Source organism: Netta rufina (assembly GCF_964035555.1).
Source record: "Netta rufina genome assembly, chromosome: 26".
Taxonomy (NCBI): domain Eukaryota; kingdom Metazoa; phylum Chordata; class Aves; order Anseriformes; family Anatidae; genus Netta; species Netta rufina.
The window spans coordinates 6021746-6036216 of NC_140150.1; the positions used below are offsets into that span (position 1 = coordinate 6021746).

A 14471-nucleotide genomic window follows, 5' to 3' on the forward strand; every position below is an offset into this window, starting at 1 on the left:
TTCGCCTGCCTGGCTGTGGGGTGACGCCGCCTGCTTCGCGTGCTGCAGGTACTGGCCCTGCCCCGGGTCTCTCCCCCAGCTCCCTGTGAGCCCCGCGTGGGGCAGCCACTGAAGGCTGCGTTAAAATTTTCCCCTGAAGCTTTAAGGCAGCGCTCAGGCGTTCAAAGCCTTTATGTAAAATAAGGCTGATGCCCTAGGAAGGTTCTAGGCAAAAAGAAAAAGGTGAAGGATGGGTGCGTAGGAGCTCGTGTTGCTTATGAGCCATTTGCAGCTTTGTGGTTTCAAGCCTTAATTTTTCAGGCTTACACAAACACTGATGGCCAAATAATGCAGGCAAGCCTCTCTCCCTTCCTTTTCCATACAGGGATGAGGTGGGGTTCATATGGGAAAGATCCACAGTTGCATGCAGCACGGGGGCTGCCTGCGGGGCTGTGTCGGGAACCACCCCCACATCGCGCTGGGTGCCGGGGGGCCTCCAGAGTCACCGTGGTGCCAGGGCTCTCGGTGGTGAGGTTTTCAGAAGGGCTTCCTGCAGCGGATCCTCTGCTTCTGCTTCGTGCAGAGGCAGCGACAGCTCGTCCTGTACCATTGGCTCCTGCTAGCCCGAGCCGGGCCCTTTTGGGTACGGGTGTTGTTTTTTTTTCCAGTGTGTGGTTGTCGCTGTCACAGCGTGTCAGCCTCAGCTGTTCTGATTCCTGTTGACTTTTCTAACAATAGCTGTGTCTCGTGGGGCCCGGTGGCCTGACACCGCTGCCCTCCTTTCTGATGGCATCTCCTTTTCCTGATTCCCGGGGCTGGGTCCTGTAGTCAGCCAAGCTCTCCTGGCCTTGTGCTATCCGAGAGCTTCCCAGGGCTGCGCTGAAATAAATAAAACATCTCTGCAAGGGGAGACGTGATGGATATCGGCGGGGCCAGCAGTGTGCACAGCAGGGGGGGGTGTTGGGGCTGGGCACAGGGCTGAGGGCCGGGGGTGCAGCCTGCGCAGGAGGAGCGCGTGCCAGGGCTGCAGCCTCCTGGAAAACCGCGTCCTAGGAGCGTGTTTGTGTATAAAGGCAAATATCCACGGCTGTTTGCTAGGGAGGGGCTAGAATAAATGTTGACAAAAGGAAACATCTGTGCTGTTGGGGAGATAGTGTCCCCCCGGGGACGCTTACGAGCACTCATGCAGCCCCTGCTCCGCCGTGGTCCCGGTGCTGGAGGGGCTGGGCTCCCCCCGGCTGCGTGCTCCGGCCCCTGGGCTCCTTCCCAGCTGGGTGACCCCACGTTGCTCCCGGGGCTGTTCCCAGGCTGTTGGCTCTGGCAATGCCTGTGAGCTTCGGTGGGTTTTGGGGTTCAGTGGGGGTTGAGCATCCCCTGTCTCGGCAGCGGTCTGCCGAGGTTTCTGCCAAGCTCCTGCTGTGGTTTTGCAGCGGATGCGGGCTGTTGCTGTAGTTACGAGCTGTGCGTGGCCTCCTGCAGAGGCTAGGGATCAGCAGCGTGTCAGCCTGCTAAATTTTTGGGCTTTAATGGATATTCCAGGTGCATCTCTTCCAAGTCTCGAGTAAGGATTTGTTTTGGCAGTAACCTGGTTTCCCTCCTGAAACTTTCAGATGCTTCAGGGCTTCTCCCCTTAATTGTGGGGAAGAAGTCCTCATCTGAAGTTTTGATCGAGCTTTAGAAAGAGCACTTTGCTTAAAATACCTTCTGAAACAGTGAGCTTGCTTGGTGCTCGTGTCTGGAAGGTGCAGGTAGTCTTTGGCCTCCCTTTCTCATTTCCTCGGCGGCGTGAATGAAGAGGTAACTTCTTTAAAGTGGCCGTTGTACCTGGAGCACAGCCGTGCAGTGCTGCAGTTCCCGGTCCGCTCTGTGTTTTGGTGCCATGCTCGTTGCCCTCTTCCCCAAAATCTTGTGAGCTCCAGGCTGTGCGGGGCCGCTTGGCTCTGCACCGCTCGTTGCAGCAGGGCCTGGGGCTGCCTCAGGTTCCCCCTCGTCCACCCCGGGAGTAAGCAGGGGCTGGCTGGGGGCCTTCGTCCCAGCCGGCTTCTGGGGGAGCGATCCTGGCCCCGCGGGGTGAGCGGAGGAGCAGTGGCTGCAGGGGGGTCTTGCGGGGTCAGTCGGGGGGGAGCCGCTTCTGCCAAAAGCAGCAGGAGACTTGGGAGGGGAAATCGCCCTCCCTGGGGCGCGCAGGCAGAGCTGTGGGATGAGCGTGTTCCTCGCTGCCAGTCTGGGAGAAGAGGCGTTGGGCTTGTGAAGCCTTCTCTGCACATCCCTGCTCCATTCAGCCGTGGTTTCTCCTGACGAAAGGTGATCTCCCTGTAACCGCTACCTGAAGCACAGAGGAGAGGCTTGCTCTGTGTTTGACAGTGAGCAGTGCCCAAGCAGTGTTCCAGCCCTGGTATCAGTGGGCCCAGTGACATCCAGCGGCTCATTTCCTGATTTTTCAGCTCCTCAAAGCGCTCCAGCTGCCTGCTCTTCTGGAGACCTGCAGGCCCACGAGCGCTTCCAACGCCACGCTGCCCGCTCGCGCTATGCAAAGCGTTCCAGTCCCTGCTCTTTTTCCTGCTAAAGGTACTCGACTGAAGCTTAAGCCCCGCTGTAAGTGCAAACAGCAGGCATCAGGGCAAATGGAGCTGTGTGCGCCCGGGAGCAAAGGGTGCGCTGAGTGCTGGTTACCCAGGGCCTGATGTGCATCGCTTTGTGCAAACCCTTTGCAGCCACTCAAGTGACTTGGAACAAGGCAGAGCAGCAGCTTGCCCGGTACGTGCAAATATTTAGACAAACTGCAAGTGTCAGAGGACAGAAATGAGACCTGGAGATGTTCAGGCTGGGGCTGGGAACTAAGTAAAATGCAAACAACTGTGAAAATTTGGAGAGGAGGGAGATTAAAGCACAGGTAGGCAGTGAGAGGGGGCCCCTGAAAATGCCACGAGCTGCACGGGAGCACGCAGCACTGGTGTCGTGGAATAGACCGGGGCAGTGTTAACGTGTTGGTTTTTTTCCTGAGCAATTTGGAGGAGACCATGCCTGATGCCAGCCATTGCCTTGGTAAGCAGCTGCTGCCCCAGTGGGAGCTCCTGGCGAGTGATTGTGGTGTTGGAGGGCAGGCGCTTTAAAATGAGGGCTTAATGAGGTGCAGGGCCAGGGGGCCAGGCTGGGAACAGACAGAAAAATTCCCTCGGGAATCCCCTCCCAGAGGAGGTGACATGCGGCAGCCCTGGCAGCCTGTCCTGGGCTGCCTCTTGGCAGGGAAAGGGGCAGGGGGCGTGGGTCGCTTTTTCCTGCCTCTCGGTCCCTTAGCAGCAGTAGGGTGAGGAACGGGCACCCCGGCCCCCAAAAGCACGGGCTGCTGCTTTTTGAGGCCGCTGCTGAGGTGCGTGGGGTTGGAAATGAGAAGGGAAAGAGTTAAACGAATGTGGCTCGAATTAGTGTTGTATAACCAACTTGGCTGTGTTGTCATGGCATAATTGTATCTGATATTGTTTTGTCACTCAGATGACAGGCAGTACAAGTTCGGCGATGCCTGCTGCAGCAGTGGATTATTTTAAGGTAATCTGAGGAAATGGCAGCGAGTCTGGCGATGAGAAAAGAGCCAGAGGTTGTGCTCGGGAGCCTCCTCCGAATCCCTGCGCAGGGCTCTGCGGGGAGGTGGCAGCGCTGAGGCTTTCCCATCACAACGGCCAAGTGAGGGGAATGCTTACCTGCGGAAAGAAACACGAGGGCTTGCGTGGAGGAGCCCTTGTGCAGAGCGGGGCGGAGGCGCCGGGTACACGGAGCCCTAACGCTCCTGCACCCAGCTGTGCGTGCCGCCTGGGGTTGTCACCAGCGTGCAGCCAGCAGGTCGCTGCGCTGGGTGTCACCCCTGCTAGAAGCGTGCCTGCCCCAGGAGAGGCAGGCATCCCGGGGGGCACAACAAGAGGAAAGAGCCTGCTCAGCTGGAGGATGCTTCCTGCAAGCTCCAGGATTCGGATAGAGTCCCGCAGAAGCGGGCTGTGGTGGGGAGCCCTGCTGCGTCGTGCACTTCAGGCCTCCGGGGTTTGCTTGGGTGAAAGGTGTTAATTCCCTCGGAGATCTGAATAAAGGTTTGGGGGATTCTGCTTAAAGCTTGCCTTGTTATTATTTCTTTCTAACGTTTCTTCAACGGCTTTAAAGATGGAATGTGTCTTATGTTGCCTGTTCTGCCTGGAGCTGAGTTGGCAATATCTTCTCTTTAAGACTTGAGGGAAGGAAAAAAAAAAATGAATTATGCTTAGGAATAATTTAAAAGTTGAGTTCTTTGGTTTCCAGACATGGAAGTACTTTGTCATGAGAGACTCTCATCTGGTAACCCTTCAGCCTAGACTAAAGGCTAATTGATTTAAATTGCACCACATGCCCTATCTCGGGAGCAGTTTCCCTGCTGCACAGGGCAGCTGCTAGTGCTGCCGTCCCCGAGGGGGATGGTGAGGCAGCTAAACTCAAAGCAGTATCTGCAAAATCGGTGCTTAAAGGTGTTCGCGCGCAGCCGAAGCAAGCAGAGCGGCCGCGTGCCCCAGGCAGTGGCACTCTGCTGCTCAGACAGCAGCGTGTCCCTCAGCTCTTCTCCGAAGAAGCAGAAACCCTCGTCCAGCCACTCTGCGTACAGAGGCTGGAGGCACAGCCCTGTGATACAATGTGTTAAGGCCTCATTTGACTTTGGTTTCCTCCCACCTGACAGCCTGAGAACCTGTCATCCAGCTGCTTGTCCTGCTGCGAAAGCTCTTGCTGGGTGAAGAACCAGATCTGCATCTCCTGTCTTCAGCCACCAAGAGCTGTAAAAATATTTGGCCACTTGCTGGGTTTGAAGCTCCCTAGGAGGAAATGTGCATTCAGCTTGAAAATGACCTTGTCTGATGTTGGGGAAGCTTTCTGTTGTAATTTAATACAGCAGCAGAGCCTCAGGAATCCACGTCAACATCTGGGAACTGACGGATGCACTGGGAGTGGACACAGTGCGTGTCTGTAAAGGCAGCGTTGTCCTCGCTCAGTCCTGGGATGATTGCTGCCTTCTTCCGAGGGTGACAGCGTGCTCACAGCCGGTGAACGGCAGCTTGTATTTGGCAGAAAGCAGCCGTCCTGTGTGCTCCTTCCCAGCCCGTGCTGTAAGCCCTACCCTGACGTTCTTGCAAGTACTTCGTGTTCCTCCAGGTTCTCTGCGGTATTGCCCTTTCCTCCACCAAAACCCTGTTGGCTGAATAGGGAAGGTGAAACGAGCAAGCTAGAACATGTGTGAAGTTCCAAGCGAGGAAGCAGCGTACCCATCCTGCTCCCAAACCCAACAAAGCAACTTTCTGTCTTCGGGAGTTGGATTTCTGGGTTCCTATGCCAGCATGGCATCGAGCAGTGAGACCGGGCAGTGAATTGTTTGTTTTTGAGCAACAGCACTGCTTTCATGCCCTATTTGTGGTGCTGTACCTAGGAGCCGGCTTTCCCAAGGCTTCAGGGATACAGGAGTGGATCTGGAATGCAGTGTAGTCCGCTTTGGGTGTTGCAAGAGGCTTGGGAAACGCTCTTTTTCTGGAAGAGCATTTCATCTACTTTCTTCTAGAGAAGTATGCCACAGCCCAGTTCTCACAGCCTCTTTTTATACCTGAAATTTGGTCTTTCCCCATCAGTCTGATAACCTAAAAGGGATTCTCCTCTCCCAACAAAACTCGCCTTGCTGGCAGCAATGCTGCTCAGGGTCACCACTCCGCCAGTTCTCAGTGTGCGCTGGGGCACCTGCAGTCCTTGTGCTGGAAGTGAACGGCAGGCTGGGTCCCCTGGCCAGGACACCTTTAGTCACGTAACCAAATCCAGACAGGCTCAGCTTTATTCTTTGGGCTTCAGCAAACCCAGTTCTGCAGCTCGGAGCGAGCCCTTTAGGCCGAGCAGCCTGAAACCCATGGCTGGTCCAGCTTGTTTGCAGGCAGCTCCTGCTGCGTGGTCGCACGGGGCAGAGCAGAGCCAGCTGTCTGCTGGCACGCAGTGACTCCTGCGTGCTTTCTGCGTGCTTCATCACTGGCACAGGCCTCGCATGGGCAATACCCCCTGGCTGCTGCTGCTGCGGGGCTTGGTGAGCTGTGATAACGAGCTGTGATAATGCCGTGGCTTTGGGGCACAGAGCCAGTGCCCGCTGCACTGGTGAGCAGAGGTGGCTGCTGCCCTCGCTGCACCCTGGGAAGTGGGTGCAGAGCGCTCTGCGATGCCTTGGATTGAAAGCAACGTTGGTGAAAGGAGCCTCTGACTCGGCGGGCTGGAATAAGTCAGCCCCCCGCGGTGTGCAGGGGCTCAGCAAGGCAGGTTGCTCCATCCTCTGAAGGAAAGGCGGCTGCGATGCAGGCGTGGCCAGGTGCTGCTGCCCACAGCTCTGATACTTCAGCTGGAAGTCATCCTGTGGCAAGCGCTCATTTCCTAAGTAAACGTGCGGGTCTCTTTGTCCTCGGTTCCCCAGAATAATAAAGCTTGTATTGTGGGAAACGATGGAGAATAGAACTTGTTAATCAATTGCAATTTGCCTTGCATGCGCTGTGGGTGGGTGTGCCGTGCCGTGGTGGAGGTGCCCGACCTGTCCTGTGGCTGTGCTCCCCCGTGGGAAGCAGCGAGCGGCTGCAGCGTGAGGCCAGGTCCCTGCTCTTCCTGCTGGTGACTCACGGGTGGCCGGGAGTTGCCACTTCAAGTCTGGGCAGGCCTCGTTGGATTCTGCTGCGGCTTCTTGAGAAGCACCTGGCTCGGGAGTGCTGTCAGTGTGCTTTTACCACTGTGCTGTATTAATGGAGCACGGGAGCGCGCCTGGGTTTTTCTGTTTAGAACATTATGGGCAGCATTTGGCTGACCGCAAAGTGGCCGAGGGACCTTGCAAGATCTATCATGGTATTCCTGCTCTGACACAGTAACACATTTCTGGCCTTTAATGTCCTAAGCTGCTTCACCTGGATCTGTGTGCAGAATTTGTGCATGTTTTTGAGCTCTCTTCTGAGTCTGCTCCCTTCCTCTGAATACCTCACAAGATTGCTCTGAGTTAGCTGTTCCTTGTGAAAGTGCCCCAGGATCTGTGGCTATCCCCACCTGGTTGTTCAAGGCCAATGCTTTTCTCTTGCTCAGCCCGGCGATAGTGGCCAGGACCTGATGGCATCCATGCATTTAGCTGTTGGGCTGCCTCGGGCTGGAGTTAGTGAGCTGGAAACAAGGGGTGGCGGGCAGACAGTCTGTTAGATAAATCCTGAGGAGGGTGCAGCTATAGGTGCCATCCCTCCCCCGGGGACGGTACAGCTGCTATGGGGCTCTGCTAGCACAGGAAGCATCTTATTCCAAACCCTGTCAACTTCTCTGTTGGAAGTGAGGAGGGCACAATCTGCTTTTTTTTTTTCTAACTTTGCTAACTGGAATTTGTTTGTGCTTTTCAGGTGCTGGAGAATCTGGCAAAAGCACCATTGTGAAGCAGATGAAGTAAGTGAGAGTGCAGTCATGTGAACTGCATTTCAGTGCAAGATGAAATAAGAAGTGCCCTTGTGCTTTGGCTTGGGAGTGACGGCTTGGTTTTTTTCCAGGATTATTCATGAGGATGGCTATTCAGAGGAAGAATGCAAACAATATAAAGTGGTTGTCTACAGCAATACTATCCAGTCCATCATTGCAATCATAAGAGCCATGGGAAGGCTAAAGATAGACTTTGGGGAAGTTGCCAGAGCAGTAAGTATTTCACTTATTTCCCTTAGTCTGAGTCGGTGCTGTGACTTGTGTTAATGAATCCTGGAAATTCTGCCCATGACGCTTATAGTGGAAGTATGTTTGTTACAAGATGCATTAGTGGGACACTTCACGATCTGTAGTTTGAGTGCTCAAATAAATAAATAAAAATCCCCAACCATTTGTATAAGGTATTTGAATTTTTAACAAAGCTCTTAGTTTTGGTTTAAATTGCTTGTCTTTGGACGTCAGTCCTCATTAGTGTTTCAAGGCGTTGTGCCAGTTAGTCTTTAAGCTGAACCAAATAAACTTTGATCACACTTGTAGTCTTAGCATTCTGAGGATTGGAGGCCCTCCTTTACCATTCAGTTCTGCTGATTCCTTGTGCTCTTTCTTACTGGTGTTCACCATCAGTACTTCAAGCTGGTAGAAACTGAAGAGAGGAAGTCTTAACTGTCGTGGTGGGGGAAGGCACAGGCAGAATGGGAAGTCAGAAGCTCCTGAAAATGAGTAGGAGATGGGATCTGTGTATTCTGGGCGGTGGCTGCACAGCCTGTGACGTTTGCTGACTTGCACTGATTCCTTGTGCTTACAGTTAATACACGGTAAGTGAAGTAACACACTTTGCTTCTTTGTGTCGCAACTGCAGATATTTGGAACTTAAGATACAAAGTGTCCTTGCTGAAGGGCATATATTCACTTGCGCACTAACCTATGCTGTTACTCAACTGTTCTCCAAACCCACCCTGGCATTCTGCTCCACCTTTCCTCTGAGCTTGTGCAGGTTGAGTGATGATCTCAGCCTGGCTAATGTGGCTGGAAGGAGGAAGATGTTAAAATCCAAGTTCCTTTTTTTTCAGTTGACCTGCCCAAGCTTAGCTTGCTTTGCAAAAGCAGAACAAGAGCTGAATGCCAAGAATTTTCCCGTGCCCCAAACTACGCTGAAGGGCAAACAACTTGTTACAGTTTTGTAGGGCAAGACCCAGGGTAACTAAATCTACTGCCTCCCAGCAAACCACAGCGTATGACTTGTCAGCATAGCACTGTACCCATAAGTGCAGCACGTGCAAAGACTCATAACTGAGCTCCGGCTCTGTATTGCAGTGATTTAAACCTTGATTAAATTAATTTAGGTGGCTGTTGCCTTGTGCTCGGGAGAAGTACCCTTTGGAGTAGCAGGCAGATTTGACTGTTTTCCAAGCTTTGCTGGTAAATGCTGGACAGTACAGATACAGATACTCATTGGAGAGGAGCAGATATTAGGAGGGAGACAGTCTGCTGCAGTTGAGAACTTGTTGGGATAGTGAAAGGTCTCTTACATCTGAAAGGAAGCTGGCAGGTCTGATCACTGCAGAAGTAAACATCAGTGTGGGATGTAGGTCAGCCTGTTTTCCACTTTCAAATTCTGCTTGTTAACTTGCTTAGTTTGAAAAGCTTGAGAAAAAGCTTGCTTTTCTGCTTGGGAAGTAAGGTCCTGCGTTAAGACTTCTGAAAAGAATTTTTTGTGCTCTGGGGCAGAGAGTCAAATGCGGATCAGTCTGTCCCATCTCCTGATGAAACACTTGATTAGGAAATCAGTCTCCTTTCCTTCTGACAGCTGTTGCAGCAAACAGCGTATCCTCAAAGCTTTAAACCTGTAATCATCCAAAACTTGCTTTTGATACTGAGATTTTCCTTGTTACCGTACTGTATGACACTGCTCTAATAAAGCTTTTTCAGTTATAAGCCATTATTTATGGTTTAGCTATAATAGCACATTGGCATTCTTACCTCTCCTCTGATGATGGCATCGTGTGCCACGTTACTGAAATGCAGCATTTCTGATGTGAATGCTGCCTGTTGTGCTGGGGTGGAGATCCCTGTGGTGTTGGTGCTACAGAAGTGTTGTGTGCCACAGGCTGCCACCCGCCAGCAGTGCATCCCACCCCACAGGCTGGAGGAGGTGGTTTCTGGCACAGATCTCACTTTTCTGACTGCAGGATGAAGAAGAACGTGGTGATTTGCGGGAGAAGACTGGACAGCATGGCAGAGGGGAACATGACTCCTTAGTGCAGTTGCTGCAGCCTCTAAGACAGTTTCTGATGCTAAGTTTTGATTTTGATTTTTTTTTCTTCACCTCTTCTTGCAGGACGACGCCCGTCAGCTGTTTGTATTAGCTGGAAGCGCAGAGGAGGGAGTGATGACTGCTGAGCTAGCTGGTGTGATCAAGCGATTATGGAGAGATGCTGGGGTTCAGGCCTGCTTCAGCAGATCAAGAGAATATCAACTTAATGACTCTGCATCATAGTAAGAGACTGTTACTGGCTTCTGGGTTCTTCACAGCAAACCAAACACTGGTCCTCAAAAAGGACTTCCGTGGCTGCAAGCAGACAGAAACCGCTTCCAGAGTGGGCGGACAGAAACCATAGTCTAGCTGGGCTAGGTTTTCTCAGGGCTTGGCTCTCAAGCTGACTTTGAGCTTTAGCTGATCAGTCAGTTTTACTCTATCTTTTCCCTGCATATGAGACTAGAAAAAAGAAAAAGCATTCCTTGTTTTGAGCCTAGGTGAACTTGGCGATCTGCTTGTAGTGGAAGAACAATGTACCACCTTGCATTAAGATCAGTTGTTGCAGCGGATCATCAGCGACATGACCTTTACTCCTTCCCTGCAGAAGGGAGTAACTCTTCCTGAAACTGAGCTTCTGATTTAACTACCAAATTCACAGTGACCAACAATTTCCAATACTGGGCTCTCCTGATACTGGCAATTCAATATTCATATAGTTGTTTTCTTTAACAGCTCTCGCTACGCTTCTGTTTCTGTGCTTAACATCACAAAGGCAGTGCTGCAGGCGAGCTATAAACCTGCTTACCGTTCTATTTCTAAAATGCACACAATTGCTTAACAATTGGAAAGTTATGACTAGATAAATAGTGAGGAACGCTGTAGGCTGCTGCTGGCAGCTGGCTGGAATTAATGAGAATTTTGACCAGAATGCCTTATCTATTTCTAAGAGGCAGGTTAGTGCAGGGAGGGGAAACTGTTGCTTTTAAAAAAACAAGACAGTTGTTGCTTTTTTCTTTATGGAAAAAATTGCATGCTTGGTCTCTCTAGAGCAAATGTTTTATAAGTCAGAAGGGATGACTTTGGGGTCAAGCATGCTTCCTGATGTCCACCTGAGAATTCTTCAGTTTGGCCATGTTTTATGCCTTTGAAAAATTAGTTTGGAAGCACTTTATAAAGAAACTTTAGATGAGTCACAGCTGAGTTGCCTGCAGGCTCTGTCTGTGCAGAGCAAATTTTAGCTTGAAAATAAGCAAGATTTTTTTTTTTTAAATTGTAACACATCGGCAGATAATCATGGGTTTAGATCAAGGTTAAGTGAGTTGACAAGAAGAGGCTCAGATTCTTGAGTACCTTTGCAGCACACAAGGAGGAAGCTTCATATTTAAAGGGAGAAAAAAGGATAGATGAGAATGAGTGAGTGAATAGATTTAATAAAAAAAAAAGACGTGGGAGAGAGGAGGAAAGCTGAAGTTCTTCTTGCGCACAGGATCTAAGGCAGAAAACCTAAGAGGTTGAGTGGAGCTTAAGGAGGAAGCGAAGATGGGGAGCCCTGGCTTTGTGGTCTTGATGGTCTGCCTGGGAAGATAATGTGAATGAAGGCAGGCTGGAGAACAGGGCATTGAGGGGCCAGCAACAAGGCAAATTTGGGAAGAGAGGGTGTAAGCCTGCTTGAGTGCTTACATGGCTTCACCTGACTGCTTTTCAAAGACTGGGCTTTAGTGGGTTGTTCCTGTTCCTCAGTATCTGCGTCATGTCCCATCTCGGGTATGTGTGGACACCTGCTGTGAGGAGTTGCTCTAATGGGCTGGTGTCAAATCTGCAGCAAAGAGATTTCAGCCTGGTGATGACCCGTGTGGCATTTTTCTGATACAGGCGTCAGAATTTTGCTTCCTGTCCTACGACCGCAGGAAGTTGCATGAAGTCAGCATTGTTTTTTGAATCAGTCGCCAGGCAACTCCACGGTTAGGAAATGCTGCGAGCGAGCACAGTGCAATCACACAGTTCAAGACCTGTTTTCTTCCATGGGCCCCCTGCCTTGCTAATGTACAGAACGAGTGGCCAAGTGAGCATGTGGCCAGCATTTGCTCCTCTTTGCTCAGCACGTGGCCCCTGACCTGCCTTATCTTCTGGTGTTTCTTAAGTCCATGCTTAAAGGATGGCTGGCTTGCAATCCCTTCTTGTGGTGGTGATTGTGTAGGCAGTAGCTTTTGTGTGCAGTACTGCTGGGGGAACGTCACCTCTCTGCTCCTTTCAGTGGCTGTTACAAGCAGGACTGGGCTTGGCAGCCAGTGCTCTTTTTGGGGTGGCTGGTTTTTCAGCTGAAATTCTGCACTGCACTGTGTGTCAACCCTGGTGCTGGGCTTCTGGCATCAGATCAGACCCAAGGGCCTCTGCTGAGACACCTGAAAAGGAAAAAGAGCAAGATACAAATGATCACTTGTGAAAATGAGGTGGTTTGACTATCATCAGGAACTGACAGGAGTGCTGTGGCGGAGTGCTAGGATTTTGAAGGTTGTGTCAAATTCTTCTGAAAACTTTTCTCTCCACTGTTGCCTGCCTGAGCCATTCCCCTTGTGCAGTATGGATCCTGCCCATCGCGTGGGAGCTCACCTTGTAACAGTGTGCTTGTTGTGCATATGCAAAGGGTGTTGGCAAGCTCCTGAAGATAACCACTGGTAACACCAATCCAAACGATCTGTCCTGGAACCTGAGTGTTCTGCATGTTTTCTCTGGCGTGTGGTTTGGTTTTTGGAACAGTTGAGTTAACTCTTGGTGTAAACTGTGGATATTCAAACACTGGCATAAATGCTCAGTGTCTTCTCTTAGGCACCATCTGATAACGTCCCTCTAGCAACTGTCGTGCTCTTTTGGTGTGATGTTTCGAACGTCCCTGTTTGTCATATTGCAGTTTCCTATTCTTCTTTACCTCTTGACGTGAACAAACAGCTCTCCCTAGATCACCTCTCCTGTCTCCAGTGGGTGCTGTGGAGAAGCATTTGGGAACCCTGTGCACGATTCTTGGTGTCACAGCTACAGCAAACAAAAACCTGTGATGAGGCAGCAGTGTGGATGCTAAGGCTTATTGTCTTGCACATCTCTGCAGTCGCCTCTATCTGATACTTGTAAGTGTTGGAAAGCGGATAATGCTCTAAAATATTTTGCTTGCTGGTATTGCTGCTTTTTCCAAAGGTCATGCAGGCACCAAACTGCAGATACTGTTGGGAGCTATCTGCAGGCAATTAGCATGCTTTCTGATGAACTGTTCCATATCCTGGCATTTCTTGTCACGCTCCCAAGTGCCATTTCTGGCCTGAATTCCCTTACAGTTATGATGCTGGGTAAAACCTAGATTTCTTTTTATTTTATTTGCTTCACTTTCAAATAGAACCTCTCCCATGTGTCTCCTGGTGCTACTTTCTTGTGATTCCTCCCGAGTAACACACCACCTTGGGATCTCAGTTCAAGTTTCAGATGAGAGTTTTTTCATCTGCAGGTCTGTGTTGTAGACTTAGGGTCTGTCTGAACTGCTCCAAATGAGCATTTGTATTGATAAAGGTAACACGCAGCATTCCCTTTTCCTGGAAATCCTGCTCTGTTACCATGTTTTCTGCTTTGTTTAATGTCATCATCTGCCAAAACCGACCTAAAGATGCAGGGAAAGAGGAGGCAGACTTCTGAAAAAGACATCTTTTAGATACAGGATTCACCAGGTCTTCACCCTTTTTCTTCTTGCTGCAGGAAGGCTTGGCTGTAGATCAAGTCTGTGTGAACCGACCTCCTCTGGAAGGAGGAATACCGTTTGCATTTTCAGGCTGACACGGATGGGTTCTTGTGATAAGGCTTCTGGAAAGCTCGGCGTTCGGTGGCTGCAGACAAAAACCCAGCTGGGCACCAGGCTGCGCCTCTCCTGGCAGCAGGTCCGAGGCAGGCTTTGTCTGTGGCGCTGCCTCCCGGCTGCGGGGGCCGCCCCTCCCTCCCGCAGCTCTGGCTGTGAGCGCCTTTCGTAAGAAATGCTTTGTATGAATCTTTCAGAACAGTTTTTGGCCTTGGAAGCATTCTTTCCAGCACTGAAAGGAAGCATGACTGAATTGTGAGGAAAATGCCACTCCAGGGCTCGTGTGAGTGTGTGGAGGAGGGGAATTGTGTTTTATTCACCTCCTGAAAGCTGTGTGCTCCAGAGTCCTGCCGCTGCCGTCAGTGCTCCTTAGCAGAGCAGTCGGCCTGAGTGTGAGTCAGGATGGTGCTGAAGCTGATCAGGCTGGAACTACACATCCACGCACACGTCGGTATCGAACCAGGGCTGTCCTGAGAAGGCTTGGAGGGTCACTAACACAAACATGAGTTATGCTGCAGGCTTTTGGTCAGCACTTCTGTGCCCAAAGCCTAGTTTTCAGTGTGGAAAAAGAAAAAAAAGAAAAAAAACAAGGAAAAAAACCACCCTTTTGCACGCTTGCGTTTGCGAGGTGGTGTTGAGCATGAGAAATAGCTGGTTCTGTAAACACACGGGTACGAGGTGGGGAACAAGTGTCGCAGCCTCAGCGTATGACTGCAGCCCAGTGACAAAGGAGGTTGTGAACAGGGCTGCAAGCTGCGTGGGATGTGGCAAGATTCAGTAAGGTGTACATTTTCAGTTCTTGAAACAGTATTTTAGAGGAACATCTGTAAACTCTGAGGCAAACTGAGTGATGAGTAGCTCAAAGCCATGAGTCTCAGACTGTGCTTTTCCTTTTTTTTTTTTTTTTTTCAAGTTCCACTCAGCCTG

At 50.9% G+C, this 14471-nt stretch overlaps 1 protein-coding gene across 1 annotated transcript in view; it reads left to right on the forward strand.

The window, feature by feature from the left end:
• Nucleotides 1-14471, forward strand: part of GNAI3 (G protein subunit alpha i3) — a 110569-nt gene that overhangs the window by 88367 nt on the left and 7731 nt on the right. The window contains exons 3-5 of the mRNA XM_084301849.1: nucleotides 7380-7422; nucleotides 7524-7665; nucleotides 9791-9948. Of these exons, the coding sequence (XP_084157975.1) occupies nucleotides 7380-7422; nucleotides 7524-7665; nucleotides 9791-9948 (343 nt within the window). The remainder of the gene's footprint in view (nucleotides 1-7379; nucleotides 7423-7523; nucleotides 7666-9790; nucleotides 9949-14471) is intronic.